Source organism: Falco punctatus (assembly GCF_963210335.1).
Source record: "Falco punctatus genome assembly, chromosome: 4".
NCBI lineage: Eukaryota > Metazoa > Chordata > Aves > Falconiformes > Falconidae > Falco > Falco punctatus.
The window spans coordinates 14412397-14431719 of record NC_137583.1 but is presented as its reverse complement, the minus strand read 5'-3'; the positions used below and the strand labels follow the sequence as shown (position 1 = coordinate 14431719).

The 19323-nt window shown below is 46.3% G+C and overlaps 1 protein-coding gene and 1 long non-coding RNA gene across 9 annotated transcripts in view; one reads left to right on the top strand and one right to left on the bottom strand.

Annotated features, from left to right (window-relative positions):
- The window catches only part of CFAP20DC (CFAP20 domain containing), a 97359-nt gene extending 83081 nt beyond the window's left edge, over nt 1-14278 (top strand). For 2 of the 8 annotated variants that reach the window (XM_080382928.1, XM_080382930.1), the window contains one exon: nt 749-5683. In XM_080382928.1, coding sequence (XP_080239054.1) covers nt 749-861 — 113 coding nt within the window. In that variant the 3' untranslated portion in view covers nt 862-5683. Of the gene's footprint in view, nt 1-748 lie in introns of all 8 variants that reach the window. The other 6 variants (XR_013927450.1, XR_013927451.1, XR_013927452.1 and 3 more) reach the window with 6 other exon arrangements.
- Nucleotides 5707-19323, bottom strand: part of LOC308062058 — a 66385-nt gene continuing 52768 nt past the window's right edge. The window contains exon 2 of the long non-coding RNA XR_013927456.1: nt 5707-17423. This is a non-coding gene — a long non-coding RNA (uncharacterized lncRNA). The remainder of the gene's footprint in view (nt 17424-19323) is intronic.

The window sequence follows — 19323 nt, the reverse complement described above, 5'->3', positions numbered from 1 at the left end:
TTATGATGAAATTCAAGATACAGATTGCGTTCAGCTGTGAATTATTTCCTATCAAAAAGCTATGGGTCATATAACTTAGATTTAGTTTATATGAAAGACAGACAGGTTTAGAAAAGGAGCTACAATATATAAAGTGTCTGTAATAAAAGTCTGTATGGCTTTATCAGTGTATTTTAGGCTAAGGATTCATTTCTGTTACCTGAAAACAGTCTTGCATTTTAAATAACTCTAGATAACCTAGATTTAAATTTTTTATTGTCTGAAAGAATCTTATTTCCCTTCTGATAACAAAAGCTCTTTCGTACATGTTTACCTATACTGAACATTTAGGTGGCATACTGGATACCAGACATTCAAATTCCTACATTTTTACAGGCCTGAAGTACACACCGACTGTCTTTGTTCGTGCTAAAACGTTATTGTTTAGGAAGTTCATTGAGAAAAATATCACTTAGGAATACTTTGATCCTCTATCAGTAAAGGTACTGCCGGTGAACTGCTCCATTGGACTTTGTAAAGTCTGGTTGTTAAGCAAAATCTGACTGACATCATTTCACCTCACGTAAATACAGGTCTTCAGAAATATCATAAAAATGTGAATTGCTGTTATCTTGAAGGTAACAATTCAGAAATCGAAAGATTATACACTTTAAAGAAAAAGTCTGTCACATCTGACAGAAAGGTATTTCCATGTTGCTGGCTAAGTGAATAAAAGTGATTTATTCTTAACTTTCCCCACTTGACACAGGTGAAGATGACCTCAATGCTGAAGAAGAGGAGGAAGTTTTGACTCTCCTGTATGATCCGTGTCTGAACTGTTACTTTGATCCAGATTCTGGGAAGTACTATGAATTGGCATAGTCAGATCATGAGAGGATGTTGGTTTGTATTCAGAGTAGGTTTGTCTTTTAACCCTTTGTAAAGTGACTGAGCTGTGTAATTTATCATGCAACTTAAAACTTGAATTAACCAATAGTTTTGCAAAAAAAATGACTATATTTTGTAAATAGTGTCTTATTTTTATGGGGTTTGTGTTAAGTTTTAATGCAGTGGAAAATCACATAACTTAAAAGTTCCTTGTGACATTTATTTGTTAGTGCAATTTATTTCCAATTTCAAAGGTTCTGTATGGAAACAAATGAAGTTGAATCAAGAAGGTTTGTTGTGTTTATCTGTAATTTATGGTTTTTCTCAAATAAAAAAATGTCATTACCTGCTTACTGTGTATTTTAATTGGATCTGAGCTATCTTATTCTTTGTACTGCAAGATATACAATGTGTTGTTCAAAGGCCTCCATTTCATAAGCTCACTCTCTGCCTTTAGTCATCAGAGAAAGCAGTATTTTCCTCATCTTCAAGAAATTCTCTAGTGCTGCATATTACAGTAACGTGACGATGTTCAAAACTGCAGGGTGGCACAGTACATACACGGTGCACTTCAAGGTGTGTGCATGGGCAGTTTATAAATCTAGACCGTAACAGGATAAATATGGCAGGCTCCAGGACTGCCAGCTGCTGCCTGCTTTACTGATGTAATTTAACATAGGACTGAACAGTGGTAAGAGTGGCTGCTTCAACACTCAAAAACTGGAGCCTTATTTCAGGTAAGGCAAAAGGGGTGCGTGTGATTCACATGGGAAGCTGTCTTCTGAGTGCAGGCCTTGCGTTTGTTTTTCCATTACACTTAGCAATAAAATAATGTAATTTATTTAACCCATCAGTATCGGGTTTCAGTGCAGTTTTCAGTGAAGGTCCTAAAGTTCTAACTTAGAGTTTTAAATTGCTTGCATCACTGTGCATTTTTTTTTTCCTATGGTACGTAAAATATCCCTGTTGTCCATGGAGAAAGACTATAGAAATAAAGTAGACCATACATACCCTTTGAAAATTAAATCATTTTGTGAAATGAACAAAATATTGGGCATGCAGACATGTCAAGCTTTGTCTGCTCTAAAAACCAGTTAACCTGGTCCTGATGTTTCTGCATTGCCGTGGCTGCTACTTGGCTCCAAGCAGTGCCCAACATTGCCAGCCCCAGAGCAAGGGGGATTCTGTAGTGCTGTGCAGTGCTGCTTGCCACTAGTGTCCTCCCCAACCCACAGGACTTGCTCAAGAGGTAAATAAATCATTAAAAAATCAGCTGCCTGGTATTGAAGAAAGGGTATCAGGCAGGGGTTGCCCGTGAGACAAGTCCATGGAGCTGTGTTGTAACGGAGCTGGGTTGTAATGGAGTTCGGTTAGCGGAAGGGCTTTGGAGTCCACCAGTTCAATGTGTAACAGTTTTCTGGGGACAGTTGAAGGGAATGTCAAAATCACTTGGCAAGTGTGATCTACAGGCATTTCTGGTGATTCTTGTTCTAAGTTTCTATGTGATTATAGCCAGTGCTATTCCACTGTAATTATTTGCAAGCTGATGTGAATTTTTAAGAATAATGTATTTGAATGTCATAAAGTGAGCTTAGTAAGCTCACTGGCAAGTGATTTAAAATTCTATGTCTGTAAATTATATGTAATTATGGATCCCAGTTAATGAATATCCTAGAATCAATTGAAAATGCAGTTGTTAATAGTGACTTGGCATACGATCAGATTGTGTATTTGGCTTCTGTGGCAGGTACAAACATATCATCACAAATTGCTTCAAGTAAGAGTAGCACTGAAATCCACAGGAAGACAGATACTGTGCTGAGATAATTTACTTACCCTGCCTTAGCCTGTTTCTCCCAGAAAGATTTGTACCTGTTCTTGCTAATGCCATAATCAGTTTAAAAGTTCAATGAAATCATAATTTTGACCTTCAAAAATCAGGTGCTAGCTTGTGCATGTCTAATGGCTTTCTCCTTAGCATCCTTTAATGATCAGGACCATGCTCTGGGTATCTCTGGTAACGGCTGTTTAAAATGTGTTAATTTTCCTTTCCTAGGTGCAGGTCCCACAGGAGTGGCTGGATGTCCTAGGGCACCACTGTGAATCCAAACTGGGTCACTGATGCTACTGAGATAACTGCTCACTTTTGGGGAAAAAAAAACCAAAACCCAACCTAAAAAAAGATCAACTAAATACTGGCTGTAAACTGCTGTCTGCTGGTTACAGGGTCCATGGATTATCTGCCAGTGCCTGTCTGGGTGGAGGCGCTTGTCCTGGGCTCACAGCCGGCAATCACTGTGTCACATAGCAGAGCCTACTAGTGGACATCCAAAGGTTGGACAAAAGGGAGTCCTTGGAGAGTCCGTGCTCTTATCCCCACCTTTAATGAGATAAGGAGGCAGGCGGGTAGTGACACCAGGTTCAGGGTGAGGCTGTTGTTCCAGGCCAGATACACTCTGTTTTCCTGTCATTACCACAGCAGTATTTTATAGGTAAGTCCTGCTTTTCAAAATCAGCAGTTTGGGATCCTTGCCCTTTGCGTTCTAGTTAGCAGCTTTATGTCCTCAACATCCATGGGGATTGATTACCATGATGCTGTGAACACCACCACTGAGATGACCAGCACAAAAGGCTTAGCTACAAGGACTCTGAGTCTTGCTCACAATGTTTTTCTTAATCATCATCCTGTGAACCTACAACTAAAGCACTGCTGGCACACACCATGCTTTTTGTTTAGCCGATTTGTCCCATGCTTTTTGTTTAGCCAATTTGTCAAAGCCAACATTTATGGCAAGTGATGAAGAACAGAGAGATTTTCTCCTAGAAGTCATTGCACAGTGGTTTAGTCCACGAGAACCACATAGTTCTCACCAGAGCGTGTTTTGCAACAGCTAAAAAGACTTGTGTCTGGGCATAAAGTTTCAGATTAATGAAACTGCAGGGTTTTATTTCTACAGACCCATCATCAGTTACAATTTTGGGGAACAGAAATTTTGAAAAGCAGTAAGTTTTAGTAAGGCTTCATTAATGTTTCTTGGCTGCGCATTGAAAATAGGGGAATTGATGTTTGCTTGGTAGAGCTGCTGGAGTCAGCAGATCACAAATCAGTTGGTCTCTCAGGGGTTCTCTCTATGTTCCTTACACACAGGAGGTGTGACAAGACATCTCTGTTTCCAGTTGCTAAAAAACACAGACAGGCAGCTTCCAGGTAGTTCAGGAGGAAGAAGAAACCTTTAAAACACTTTAGCCACAACTCAGAGCAGTCTATGTCACTGGGATGGTTCTCCTCATTTCTCCTTTTTGCTTTGGGTCTGTCTACCAAGGTTTTCTCCGAAGCCCAACCAAATACCAAGGTTTCAGTTTTTAGTTCTCCATGGATGGCAGCAGTGTTGAGTTGCAGGTCACAGACAACCTCATACACGTGAGCACCAGCATGGACTCCTCCAGCTGCTAGGACTCTGTAATCTTCCATCTTTCAGTACTGTCACTTGTACCCAAGTGTCATCTGTACGTCTGAGCCTCATTATGCCAAACAACACACTCTGTCCTAAGGAGCTTACAGTAGGACATCAATATTGATTTTTCCCCTCTGCTGCCGTGGTTACTAGGTGAGAAAACATGAAAAGTCATGCTTTATTATTCACATATCCTTCAGCCATAAAGCATTCTGGTTAGCAGCACATCCTCTAAACTCCTGGTCAAATGGCGAGGTTGCAGAGGCTGAAAAATCTTTGAAAATTATTTTGCATAATGCACTTCATATTCAAGTTATTTTTTCCATGGTATTTATTTTAGAAAAGGGCTTATTTTTTTAAGCAATGGGCTACATGTAAAATGAAAAGACAATCCAGTCTGTCTTTTCTATGTAGTATTGCTGATAATCACCACTTTTCTCATGGTTGTTATAGTAACTTGGCATCCTTATCTGCCACCTTTTTTGGCACCTTGAAAAAAACTATTTAAATTCAGTTCCCTGATAAAACTGAAAGCTTGGCTTCATGATACCCATGGGAATATGTAAGTGTAACAACAATACTTGTCATTTTTTCTTATTCAGTGTTTAACTTGCTTGTTAGCAGCTGTACAGGCAGTTCTAACTGTGATGTTTTGGAATCTTGCTGCAGGCGTTATAACCAGCGCAAATGCAAACGCCCTGGATGAAACCCCAGAAACAGCCGTCAGCTCCCGAGGGGTGACACACAGCAGCCCACAATGTGAAGACCTGAGCAGGATTTTGCTCTTATCATGCCACTCTAAAAGCAGTTCTGTTTCCAAGCTTGACAGTTTTCAAGAGGAAAAATAATCCGTGGACATTAAACTACACGGTAAGAATTATTATGAAGGTTCCTGTGGTAAATCAGTGGTGAATCAACAGCCTTGTGATGCTTTTAATCCCCTTCCAAGTGTGTGTCATCTAGTCTGCGTGGCAGGGAAGAGTGGACTGGGGCTAGGGATGCTGGAGGGCCAAGAGATATTTTTGGAGGTGACTTCAAGGCCAGTCCAGACAGCAGGTGCCCCAGCTGAGCATGGCTCCCCAGCAGTTCCTCCTCTTTGCTCTGAGGGCACCAAAACGGTGCTTGTGATAAAGGTTGTTTTTCTAATTCTGTCAAAATGTGGCCCAGATACGTCGCTCTGCTCACGCAGCCGCTTTGCTCGTGTCCCTAAACCTCTCATCACTGGAAGAGGAGACAGCGACACCTGAGCAGCTGGTGTTCGCTCCCGGCCGGCGGGAATGAGGGGCTGGGCATGCTGCTGAAGCCAGAGCATCGGTGATCCATCTCTGCCGCTGGGGCCCCTTCAGCACATCTCACAGGGTTTTTTTTTGTTCTTTTGAACAAAATCATGATCTTTTGACAGGAGTTTAGAAGACCAGACAGGTTTGAAAGATAATGTGGCTGCAAAGGAACACAGGAAAAATGCTATCAAGAGCCAGTAAAAAATAAAAAAGGCAATTTTACTTTTGCAGTGTGGCTGGCATGCTCCTGGGGATTGACAGTGTGTTCTCATCCCACTCCTCACAGATACCATACCTGGTCGCTGCCAGAGAAGAGACAGGGCAGCGGGACCTCTGCACTGACCAGGTACAGCCACAGTGAAATACTTCTCATAAAGAAAATCAGCTAGGCTGCTGGTGCAACCGTTACTACACCAGTAGTGCTAGTGCACTTCATGTTTAAATTATACTGCTTAGGGTTTTTATCTATTAAAAACTTTATTATTGGATGATTGTGCATTTTATCTGCGTGGGAGACCAAAAAACCTTAGGTCACAGAAATTACAAACGTCGATTTAGAGCGCTGCATATTTATTAGGCCATCTGCTACTGCAGCGCTCAAGGCAAAAATCTTGGTACAGGCAATCTATTCACAGCTACTGTTTTACCACCTGATGTGCAAAATATCAAAGCTCTGGATGCATTTATTATTGTGCTGAGTAATTTTCTAATGAATTCATAAAGCTCAGGAAATGTCCCGTGCGAGAGTTTCCTTTACATTAGACTGCTGTTTTCTCACTGGGGCTTGGGAGGGCCCTTGAGGAGCAATCCCATCGTGGCGGTAGGTTTGGTGTGCTGGGCATGTGGCTGGGTGGCACTGCATTTTGTCATTCCAGCCTCGGTAAGGCGGATTCTGGCTGGAGGGTCTGGCAGACACCTGTATGGCATTTCCCATGTATCCATGTGAAATCCAAATTAAAAGAGCTGCTGTTTTCCCAAGAAAAGAAAAACAAGTAGCTTTTCAGAAGCAGACAGTTCCAAAGTAGCATTAATGCCCAGGCAAGCTGCGTGACATTCAGAAGACCGGCAGATGATTCAGATTTTGGGTTCCCTTGTTCTTTCTAGGAACCAGAGAGGCTCCACGGCACATGCCCATCCACAGCCCCGGAGCGGCACACAGCCTGGGCACCACTGCAGCCCCTTTGTGGCCCGAGCGCCTTCGCCCAAACATATCCCCATGTCTTCTGGGACCAAGCCAGGGTCAGACCAATGACAAAAATCACCCTCAATGCTGAGGTAGGTGTCCTTTGTTCAGAGACATGCAGATCATGGCATAGCGGCGTGAGAGGTTTGGCACCGCTTTGCCCACTCAGAAATACAGCGCTACTTTTCCAGGCACAATCCAGCCTTTCACCCCATCCCAGCTCAGGGGTTTCAGCTCTGTTCTCCTACTTGCAACTGTAAATCCCTGGGAGCAGGAGAGCTGCCCTGTGCCTGGCCCCCACCCTGCACCCCAGAGCCTCTCCACCCTACACTGTCAAGGGTCTGATGGTGCTTAATGACATCAGGGCCAAACTGCTACTGCTGCTTACGCTTTTGCAATTAATTTGCAATACTGTGTGGTGAATGACGGACGGTGAACTGAGAGGGCAGGTTCCTGCTCTGAAGTGTTAGTGTGGTAAAACACAGGCATGCCGTCTCTATGCACACGTGTAATGCACACGTCCCTGCTGTCCATCCCCGGCAGACCACGCTGCTGGGACTAGGCAGAGGAAAACAGGGATGTGTGGGAGAGCCTGGACACCCATGAAGGGTTCCCACTATTTCCAGCAAGCTGCTGGTCCCCTGCAGTGCGCAGGGTACCCAGCCCCAGAGCTGCCTTCTCTGGGGTGATACCGAAGGGGCCAGGGCTAAGCATTTGCCTGGCTGTGAGGCTCCCAGACACAAGCCCAGGGCACCGTGTCCTGGGCAGCGATGGCAGATGTTATTCAGAGGGACGTGTTTCATAAGACAGTCTCTTACAGCAACAGACTCTTCCCTGCTCTGTGCACACTTACAGCAAGGCTGGGTCTCTTTACACTTGGCCCCATGCAAAACATTGAGAATCCTCCATCTCTGCCCTGAAACAGCTCCGTCCTGCCCGTGGGTGCCTGCCGCAGCAGCAGCCGAGCTGGAGGTGAGGGCCTGGCAGCTATTGTGCTATTGATACATTACTCTGCAGTGCCCTGATCCCTTGCAGAGCATTACACCTTATTTAATATGCTCTGTAAATCCTCACGTGCCAATAGAAGGAAATGTCTGGTCAGTCTTTAAAGTGCTCAAAGGACACATCTTTCACTGACGTCTTCTGTTAACTTCCAGCTCATGAGCAAAGCCAACACACACCAGCTGCTGAGACACCCGAGAGGAGCATGTCGGCTCGCATCGATCCATCACGCTTGTCTCCTGCTGTGACTTCCCCTCTGGAGCCACCTGCAAGCGATGCGCACGCAGACAGAAGGTATTTATACCTTCCTCCAAGTGAAACGTGGGACCTGATATTACTTTGTGCACTGATCACACTAAATGTAATCGTGGGAACACTTTGCCACTGTTACAAGTTAATGATGCATTGTTGAAATGGGAAAGAGATGTTTATAGTCAAATTTATAACTGGAGTTGTAACACTGAACCCCAGGCGCAGCCCTGGCAGTGCCAAGCCACAGCAGAAGTGCCATTGCTCGTGGCAGAAAAGCCAGGCTCAGCCCCGGCAAGGCTGGTGGCCCAAGGGAGCTGCTGCCCCGGCCCCGCTCCGTGGGACACGCTGTGCCCTCCTCAGGCTCTGCTGGCCTGGACCCTATCCATGTGCCCCCCAGAGCACCCACAGCCCAGAGATCCTTGGCCACGAGGGTTTGCAGGTTCCCACACAAACAGCTCCAGTGCATCCAGAGCCGCCCAGCGAAATAAGGGTAACGGTGCTAGTTCATGGATTTGCTTTCCCTTGTCGGTCCTCTGATACCTGCAGCTCTGCAGTCATCTCAGCTGTAAACTCAGTGCCATGAGATGAAAACGTACAACTATGTGACACCTTGTAAACCACATAAATACGAACTGGCAGGGGCCCTTAACAGTGAAGGATTTTGCACAAAATCTTCAGGTACTAAGTCAGTCTCGGGGCTCTCTTTCCATTGCAGTGCGTATGCAGTGCCATTATGAAACCTTGACTGAATTATAACCTTTTATTCTTTTAAGACATCTTTTTTTCTATCTGCAACAAGGTTTTATTTTGACCCAATCATGAATATTAAAAGCGTAAGAGATACAAATGCCCTTAGTGATAGATTTGTTTTCACTGGAAAAATGTGCGACATTGTGATGCTAATAAAAACAGCTATTAATTTGGAGGTTATTTTAAAGCTAATGGATAATTATTATGCTGTGGAGATTTTTTTTCCAATGAAGAGTTTAGTTTGCTGAACAGTCCCTTTCCATTTGCAGCTCTAACGTTTCTCTTTCCCTGCATTAACACGTTACCATTCAGAATGAATGGCTGTGCTTTTAGCTTTGAATTTTTCTTCCACATTTTTGACAATTGTTTTTTATGTCTTGTATAAATCACTGTAACACATGATAAAGTCAAACACATTCAATGCCTGTGAATAGTTAAGTTACTGTTTCTCCTTTGTGCAATAGCCCATAACTGTATTTTAAAGCAGTTAGTTACAGTCCTTTATCAAGCATGTATTATTGGCATACTTTTGTAACTGGATTATTGAGCATACTCTAACAACTCTTAAGCAGCTCTCACAGACTATCATGTAAATCCTTCTTAATTTACGGTTTATTGACCACAGTGGTTCTGGATGAGCATCTGATGCCAATTCCCTCCTGTGGGCAGCGTGCCACCTGCTACCACGTCGCCATGGAAATTCCTGAAGTTCTGTGTGTTGCAGACCGTCACAACTTCCATAGGAAAACCAAGCTGGAGAAGTCGCACCATTTGCAGTGAGTTGATGAACGGAATAGCCGGCAGCCAAGCAGACAGAAGCCCCTTAGTCCTACTGGCACCCCACAAGCTCGTGGGAAAAGCCTCAGGCTTGTGTGGGACGAGGGAGCGGGACCAGCCTGTCCCCATGGGCAGGAGGGTCAGGTCCCGGTGAGGCAGGAGGTGACACCCAGCACTCGGGGACAGTTGTGGCTGTAACCAGCCTGATGGCACCCATGTCTGCAAATCTCCCGGTGTCCCAAATCAGCGTACAGCAACACCCAGAAAACCATTTGTTGGCACAATCTGCAGTCAGTGTGGGTGGAAGGGGTTTGTTTTGCTCATTTTAGGGGCTGATTTATGGCTTGTTTACCCGGATGCCTCACCCACATTGCTAATGTTGTAATTAAACCTTGTTAAAGTGCTCAGCCCCCTCTCAGGCGTGTGGTGCTACATTTTTCCCTCCCGAACAATGATTATTATACAGGGGGGAAAAAACTGTGTGGTGAGGAATGGTGTCAGGCAGGCTTGTTTGTTATAAATACCTATTTAGCAGGCAGAGGATGTTTAGTCCTAAATCAAATTGTATATTAAAAGTGAAAATTGCTGAGATCGGTGTTTACCTGTGAAACCAAAATTACTTCATGGAGAAAATAATTATAGACACAGGCTCTCTAAAAAAACCAGTTGTAAGCCTTTATTAAATAGTTACAATCAAGATGCTGCTGTGAAGCACAGCATCAGCACATCATGTGTGGGTTGACTGGAGGCAGAAACATGCCAGTGGGCTGTGTGTGTACATGTGCCATAGAGCTCTATCCCACGTTTTCCTGGTGCATTGCAATGCCTTCCTAGTGTAAGGTCTTCTAGGAGATAACAGACCCCATGAAGTAAAATTAAATCAGGTGAAACAGGGCACAAGGGAGGAATCTTATTACCCAAAAAGGCTAATGAGTTCAGGGCATTAGTGGGGAAACAATGAAAATTATATTAATAATAGTTGTTTATTACCTGTAACGAGGCACCAAACACCCTAATGAGGGAGTACAGAGGCTCAGTGCTCACGCATGGTCGCAGTGCCCGTTTCACAGAAACCCTCCCCCTTGTTTTAAACCAGCTTCAGCTCAGCTTCACTCAGCGCTGGATTTGCTCAGGGACTTCTGTTCTGAGGCAGACCCAGCAATTACTGCCAGGCAAAGGTATCTGTAGGATTGTGTCTATATAGATAAGTGTACAGCTGGGTGTGTGTGAGTGTCAGTGGGCCAGGCAGGAGAGCCCCGGGATGCTCTGGGAGAACTGCTGGGCCACACGTTTGGCACTGGAGAGGAGGTGCTGGTGGCCAGGTGGCAGCACCGACAGCCCCACAACCCCACAACCCTACAAAGGTGTATTGAAGGCTCTCGCAGGGCCAGGGAGCTGCTCACTGTCGCCTAAACCTGCTGTCCCTCTGTGGACACAGAGCCAGGAACGGGGTGACCCTTTCCTGTAACTCTCCTCCGGCGCTGCATTATGAGACGGCTCTTCCAGGAACGCTCTCCTTGTGCTCAAGCTTTACGGCTGAAGCGTGCTGGAAGCTCACCAACGACTGCTTGGATGTGGGCTTTATTTAGTCAACCCTGTCCAAAAGCAAAGGCTCTTGAAATAGTAGGTGTTCTTCCTGGAAGAGTGGTTTAAAGCCAGATCTGGACGAGTCACTTGAAGGAGAAAGATGCCGCCGAGCCCTGGGGAGATGGTTTGCTCTGGACCCGGCGCACTGTGTGTTGGCGCAGCAGCCACAGCAGCAGTGCACGTGTGAGCAGCACTGCTCCCCAGCACACAACATCAATGTGCTGGGACACCAGTTACTCACCAGCAGTTTGACAGTGTCTTAAAAGTGACGTTCTTTGAGAAAGAATTGTTGAGGTGTTAAAAAGAGCAGCTCACCACAGTGCAGGCAGCGTAAGGGGCTGGGGTTCATGAGCTGAAGAAAAACGTGTCTTTAGTCTGGATGACAGAGCTGTGGAGAGGGACCCATTGGCTCTCACCCAGCAGGGACACCTTCCCTCAGGAGCTGCACCTCTTCTCCATGCAGCTCCTGGGTGGATACTGAGTGACTGTTGGAGGTGGGAAGGAAAGGGGAAAAAAAGAAATAGCTGATTTTTTCTTGCAGAGCTGCATGAAAAAAATTCTTCATAGGGCTTTTCAGGCCATTAGCCAGCGGTACCAGATGGCATGTGGAATCATTCCTAAAAATGAACTGGTCGCAGTGCTGCCCTACATGGAAGTCAATCGATATTAAAGCCACGTAGTTTTCAAAGAAATGCAGAGAGAAGTGCAGGCAGTTTGCAACCTGCTTGGCACAGCTATACATCGTGTGTGTGTGTTCACTCATTAAGGAGAGCCATGAGCTTTGGCACCAGTTCTCTAGAGTCAAACACAGGAGACCAGCTGTAAGGAGAACCCAGCAGTGAGCTTTTGGATGCTCTAGGAGTGCCATTTATTGATGGGAGAACAGCATCTTGCGCCACCCCAGTCATGAGGGAATTTATTTAACGTGTGTTACACAAGTGCCCCTCATGTTTGGCCAGTCTGGCTAGAAAAACTCTAGAGGAATTTGCACCTTTGCAAATTTTTATCACTTCCTTTAGTAGTACCAGCCACTCCCTCCGGGACCAAACTGCTGCTGTGATGGCTTTCAGCTGCTTCGCTGATGAACATCCTCTTGGGTAAAGCAAACCTATTAGGGAAACATAAACTGTTGAAATATAGCAGGCAGAAGAAAGACTTCACCCTCTAAACCCATAATGCTTGAACTGTTGGTGCATTTCACTGTAAGGGACCCTGGGGCTGCAGCACAAGGCTTCGTGCTCTCAGGCACCTCCTTTGGAAAGTGAGGAAGGCAGCTCCAGCCTCTCGCTCATCAAATCCCTCAGTGTACATGTCTTAAACAAGAGTAAAGGCTAAGTAAACACATCTAAACAACTGAAAAGCACATCAACTTCCAACTTCAAAATAAAATGCAGTGAAGTGTGAAATTATACCTTTTATTCCATAAATCTCCAGCAACCGGCACAGTTCTGTTACTTGTATCATGCTTTAATACTGGCAGAATTTAACACACCATGCAAACCCCTTAAAGTAATTACATTTCATCTCAACAAAGAAACAAAATTCCAGCTCATTCAACCCCCTCCATCTGAGGAAGGATTATAGACAATTCAGTGCATGTCGATTTTTCCTGGTGATAAATCCAAAGCAGGTCACCAATGAAATGCTAATGTGGGTTCCCAAGGCAGCTGATTTACAGGGGAAAATAGAGATGTTATTTGGTATCCTTCAAGGCAGTATCACCCTGCTTTCTGAAAGTTCCTGAGGTTTATCCTTTACTTAAGAAGCTTAAAAATGTAAAACTTACCTTGAACAGACTGTTTCAGTGCTTGGCAATTGCCCCTGTGCAAGCTGGTTATGTGCTTCACACCAGATTCCCATTCAGCTTTTAAAGAGTTATTTCATTTCACAGTAAATGAGGTTATGTGGGTGATGACGATAATGATGATGATAGAAGGCCAGCAAAATACACTCACAGGTCCACATCTTGCAACATCAAGCCCCCGGGGTTCAGGCACTCCAGACCCACAGGTCAGGCTGGAAATATTTGTCATCAGAGCATGTGTTGGCTGCCCTTCTGCCAAACCAAGGGTATGTCTGTACACAACAAACCACAATTAATTTAACTAATTTATCTATTAACTGCCCTCAAAAAAAGCCTCCAAACTTTAATTAGACCATTGTGATTAAATGCAATTAAAACGCTTAAAGCAAGTCAACAAGGACTGCAGGCACTCGCATTTCCAAGGCACAGCACAATGCTGCAGACAGGCACAGGGACGGGTAACTGAGGGTGATGGCAAAGACATTTTTCCCCACCAGGCACAAAGCAACACGGCACCAAAGGCTTTCCACCATCCCTGACTCAGCCTCTGCAACAGGACAAGACCTTGGGAAGGAGACAGGACACAGTGGCCTCCTGAGGAATGGGGACGAGAGGCTTACAAGTCCTAAAAGGGGAGAGGAATACAGTTGCCAGCCATGGTCTGTGTTGGTGCATCAGATCAAAACACCGTCACAACCACCACCACCCCGGCAGCACTGACAGCAATAGGGCTCAGCGATAGGGCCGGCACAAGGGAAACTTGCAAGTACCCAAGTTTTTTCCTTTATTCATTTCAAGCCACTGGGCATCAGTTTGCTTCTCCTATCATGTTTGTTATTTACACCTCTTGTCCGGCCTTGCTTCCTTGTTTCTGACCCAAGCAGACTCTACAGTAACTGTTGCAGTGTGATGGAAAACATGGTGGGGGAAAGCCATTGCAGCTTCCCAGTGTCTGGTCCTGTTGTATAAAACTCAAGGCAGACAATGCAGAAATAACTTGCACAAGTGTTGCTGTGCTTCTTCAGCTGGTACATCTCATTAACACAGCTCAGTTCCCAGTTCACTCCAAGAAACCAAAGGCTTGAAATGGTGCATGCAACTGTATTGCCATAGTTGAGTCTTGTGCATGAAGAGTTAGGAGGGATACCAAGGCAGAGCGAGCAACACTGGACAGCAGCAGCAGAGGGGATTCGATTATGCTAAGCATCACCTGAACTCAGAGCGAGCTTGGTGGAAGACATAAAATTTGATGGAAATTTTTTGTATCGAAAGGTGCACAACCTTTCTAGGAGACTGTGAGCAATGGAAGACCAAAATGAGGCCAAAAAAAAAAAAAAAAAAAAAAAAAAAAAAAAAAAAGTAAAGCGAGCACTAGTCAAGTTGCACAGGGCAAAAAATTTGATAATACTATCATCAATTATGATGAAATAGGAAGACAAAGCTAGAAAGAACTCTTAAAGGACAGGAAATGTCAGTGGGGTGAGGGGCAACAAGGAGATGAGCAGTAAGCAAAAAAAAAAAAAAAAAAAAATCAGATTTCTATGTATAAACTCAAGCCAGGTCCTCATTCCAGCTCTGGTCATTTCTTTTGCCCTTTAAACTTTTCAAAAAGCTGACACTATGCTATAACTTTAACAACCCCAAATCATTCCTCCTAATGGCACCTGTATTCAGATTTATATTCTGTAGTGAGTTGGAGTAAAAGGAGAGCTGCAATAGGCACCCCGCGGCACACCGGCCACCGCAGTTCAGTGTCTCTGCGGCACCAAGAAAAACCCAGCAGGTGCAGGAGAGTTCCCTGCGTTATTTCCTATTCTCCATCTAGCAATAAAGACACAGTTACACCGGGTGGTAACGCTTAGCAGATGGTGACTTTTTAAAGTTGATTGCTGTGTAAATGATACTTTGAGTTTGTTCCTTTTAATTCAGATTCTCAGTAGCATGTTCAAATGTCAGAGCGCATCATATTTCTATCTTCTAGTTCCTTTGTGAGCCAAAATCATCTTCAAGAAGTCTAGGAATTACAGCTTGGGAGAGAAGATAGACTCTCTCGATAGAAGTGATCTACTTTACAAATGTTACAGAATACAATAAAAACAGTAAATGCAAAAAGCCCCACTGGCTTTGCTCTTGGCAGAAAGTTTTAATTTTTACTGCACTTTTTAAAGAGCCATTTTGTCTGCACTGTAGTGGTTTACCGGCTCAGCGAGGTCCATCAGCAGCACAAAGGCAGGAAGGATTTCCTCTGCTGCAAGCACAGGGAGGCTGCAGGAGTAGGGGTGGAAGTTATCCGATTCATCAGCTACTACCGTAGGCAAATAAAAATAACAGGACAGCTGAATGAGCAGCTTATTTACCCCCCAGCTGCCTTGCGGTCCCAAGCCGGGGTGGCTGTGTGCCAGACCCCCGCAGCACGCAGGGGCTTTGGGGCTGCACATGACCCAGACGGGCAGCCAGGGGCTGGAGGCTGTGCTTTAGCACTAACCGGATTCAGGGAGACCACGGTCAACACACTTTGGCTCCGGCTGCAAATCCAAAGCCTGTGCAACAGCTCCCGAAGGCAAAAGGGCTCTTGTAGCGCTCCAAGCTACCTACCACCTATGGACGGTGGGTTGACCTGCTTACCCACACTTCTTTACTCATCCGAGCAAGGTGGCAATTCCCTGCAGTCCTAAAGGGCTATACCTGTACTTGGAAGCTGCAATTAGAAGGCTTTTCTGGTTTTCTGCAAGATACACATACATACTGTCTTTATAATTTAATTTATGTTGTAATTTTATGTAATTTAATTAATGTTGTATCTGGAAACTGTATCCCCCACCTAATCTTTGTAGCAATGGATGGTGTTCAGCGCAGCATGGGCTGCCTACACAAAACTCATGAGGATGCAGTGCTTTCCCGCAAAGAGGAGTCCCTGTGAGGACCATAGGTCAGTTCCAAGGGCTTCACTCTACATCACCCAGCAAATCTGGAAAGATACATCTGTCAATAACTACAATATATTTTATGGAAATTTGCTGCCACCACTGCCAGCACGAGGTGCCAGCAGCCCCTACACAACCCTGTCACATACATCAGACCTGGCATGGATGAGCTTTTCCTGGAGGAAGCATAAAGGAGCAGATGAACCCCCCAAAGTGCCCCCCAGCAGCGAGTAAGCATGCTGGGGCATTCCACATCACCCAAGCAAGGGATCCCGTGGGGCTGAGAAAGCAGCCAAGGGCCCAGACAGTGTCTGGCCCCCTACCACCACAACCCCACCTGTGGGCTCGCATGCTGGACATCACCATGTTTCCTACTGCTAATCCCTGCATGAGGCAGCCCATAATGGCTCGCTCTGCCTAATTACAGCAAATAGCAGGCAGTTTTGGAGCATTCATTCAGATGATGTATCCCCGTAGTCCTGCTCTGCCGTAGCTGATAAGCAAATCTGGCCAGCCCGGCGTGCAGAATTACCGTATGCTCCTTTGAATATTGCTTTTCAATGACACAGACGTATCAGAAGTGGCCGCAAATAAACTCACCCCACTGACACAGCACCAAGGACTCTCACCTCCTGCTAACATGTGAGTACTCTGGAAAAAATGGAGGTGACACATAGATGAAACACCTGTGTAATTTGTACTACTGCAGACACCCCGCCACCGTGGGACAGCCCCCGTGTCCCCAGCGTGGGGAAGCTGTGCCAAAACTGGTGCCATTGGGGTGAACTGGGGAGATTCAAAGGGCTTTGGTGCAACCACTGACCTGCCTTCTGCACTTCACCTCCCCTCGGAGTCTGTGTCTTAGCCCATTTATTTATTGCACCTCATTGGCAAAAGAGGAAAGACATCCCCTGGCCAGAAGGAAATGTCTCAATTAAAAAGCAAACGACGTAGTAAAACAGCAGAGTATTCTTGAGAGCAGCGGTAAAAGCAGCCACCTCTTGTCCTCAATTTATGCTGCTCCCATCACCCTGGGCGTTATATTTATGCTGACAAGGATCAGTTTAACCCCTGCCTGCAATCCAATAAAAAGCTGGCATGGTGGAAGCATGCATAATCCTTCTTCAGTGTCCTAGGAATGGGTGCAATAAAAAACTGCTGCTGCTGCTCAGTGGCCGCAGCCCCTGCCTGGAATAAATAACTCCATGCCCAGTGCTGGCAGTGGGAAGCGCTTCAGACCAGAGGCTTTTCAGACCCTCATCCTTCTATAGAATCGCTTAGGTTGGCAAAGACCTTTAAGGTCATCAGGTTCAACTGTTAACCTAGTACTGACAAGCCCACCACTAAACCATGACCCTAAGTGCCACACCTACATGTCTTTTAAATACCTCCAAGGATGGTGATTCCACCACCTCCCTGGGCAGCCTGTTTCAGTGCTCGACAGCCCTTTCAGTGAAGAAACTTGTCCTGACATCCAACCTAAACCTCCCCTGGCGCAACTTGAGGCCATTTTCTCTTTTCTCTTGTCCTATTGCTTGTTACCTGGGAGAAGAGACCGACCCCAGCCCAGCCTCCTTTCAGGCAGTTGTAGAGAGCATACGTCCCCCCTGAGCCTCTTCTTCTCCAGGCTGAACCACCCCAGCTCCCTCAGCTGCTCCTCATCAGACCTGTGCCCCAGCCCCTGCCCCTGCCCGGCTCTGGACACGCTCCAGCCCCTCAGTGTCTGTCTGGGAGTGAGGGGCCCAAACCTGAACCCAGGGTCCGAGGTGCGGCCGCACCAGTGCTGAGCACAGGGGACGGTCACTGCCCTGGCCCTGCTGGCCACACTGTTTCAGGTACAAGCCAGGATGCTGTTGGCCTTCTTGGCCACCTGGGCACACTGCTGGGTCACGTTCAGCTGCTGTCAACCAGCACCCTCAGGTCCTTTCCCACCAGGCACCTTCCCAGCCTCTTCCCCAAGCCTGCAGCGCTGCGTGGGGTTGGTGTGACCCAAGGGCAGGACCCAGCACTCAGCCTTGCTGAGCCTCATGCAATTGGCCTCATCCCATCAGCCCAGCCTGCCCGGACCCCTCTGCAGAGCCTCCTGCCCTCAGGCAGAGCAACACTCCCACCCAACTTGGCATTGTCTTCAGTCTTACTGAGGGTGCACTTAATCCCCTCGCCCAGATACAGCAACAAGGACATTAAAACAGGACTGTCCCCAACACTGAGCCCTGGGGAGCACCACTTGCAACGACCCACCAGCTGGATGTAACGCCATTCACCACCACTCCTTGGGCTCAGCCATCCAGCCAGTGTGTTACCCAGTGCAGAGCACACCCATCCAAACCATGAGCAGCCAGATTCTCCAGCTCTTCCACCAGCTCCTTCAGCACACTCAGGTGGATCCCATCTGGTCCCATAGACTTGTGCATGTCTAAGTGGAGCAGCAGGTCGCTGACCGTTTCCCCTTGGATTATGGGGGCTTCATTCTGCTCCCCATCCCTGTCTCCCAGCTCAGGAGGCTGGGTACCCAGAGAAAGACTGGTCTCTTACTGTTAAAGGCTGATACAAAGAAGGCACCAAGTACCTCAGCCTTTTCCTCATCCTTTGTAGTAATGTTTCCCCTGCATCCATTAAAGGATGGATGTCACAGCACTCTCCAAACTATCAAACTGCAACAAGGTCTTTTACCGTCTCATACCGGTACACTCTTCATGCCAGTCCTTCTGCTGCCTTCTCCTCATCCTGCCTCATCCAGGGCCCACTCCCTCTTCTCTTGCTGCTCCTTCTTCTCTTGCTTCTTCCTTGGCTGCTCTCTCTTCATTGGCTCTCAACCACTTAACCAGCCACAGCTGCACCTTATCTACATCGGCCAACCCGCCACCCCTGAAGCCAGCCCACAGTTGTATATTAATCAATGTTAATTAACCCAGCTTCATTCCTCTACAGATGGAGATGCTCCTTGGCTCTCCTTTTGCTGCTAATGTATTTGTAGAAACATTTATTAATTGTCTTTTACAGCATTAACCACATTAAGTTCTAGTTGGGTTTTGGCCCTTCTGGTTTTCCCCCAGCATAACCTCACAACGATCCTTGTAGTCCTCCTGAGTTGCCTGCCCCCTCTTCCAAAGCCTGTAAACTTTCCTGTTGTTCCCTGAGCTCCAGCCCAAGCTCTCTGTTTGTCTTCCCCACCGGCTCGTCTGTCGGCACACAGGACACCTGCCCCTGAGCCTTTAAGATTTCCTTCCTGAGGAAGGTCCAGCCTGCCTGGGCTCCTCGGCCCTTCAGGGCTGCCTCCCAAGGGACTCTGTCAACCAGACCCCCCAACAAGCCAAAGTCTAAGGCAGCCGTTCTGCTGACCACCCTCCTTACTTCTCCAAGAATCAAAAACTCCTCGTGACCACTGATGGCCTCCAACCACCACATCACCCACCAGCCCTTCCCTGCTCACAAACAGGTC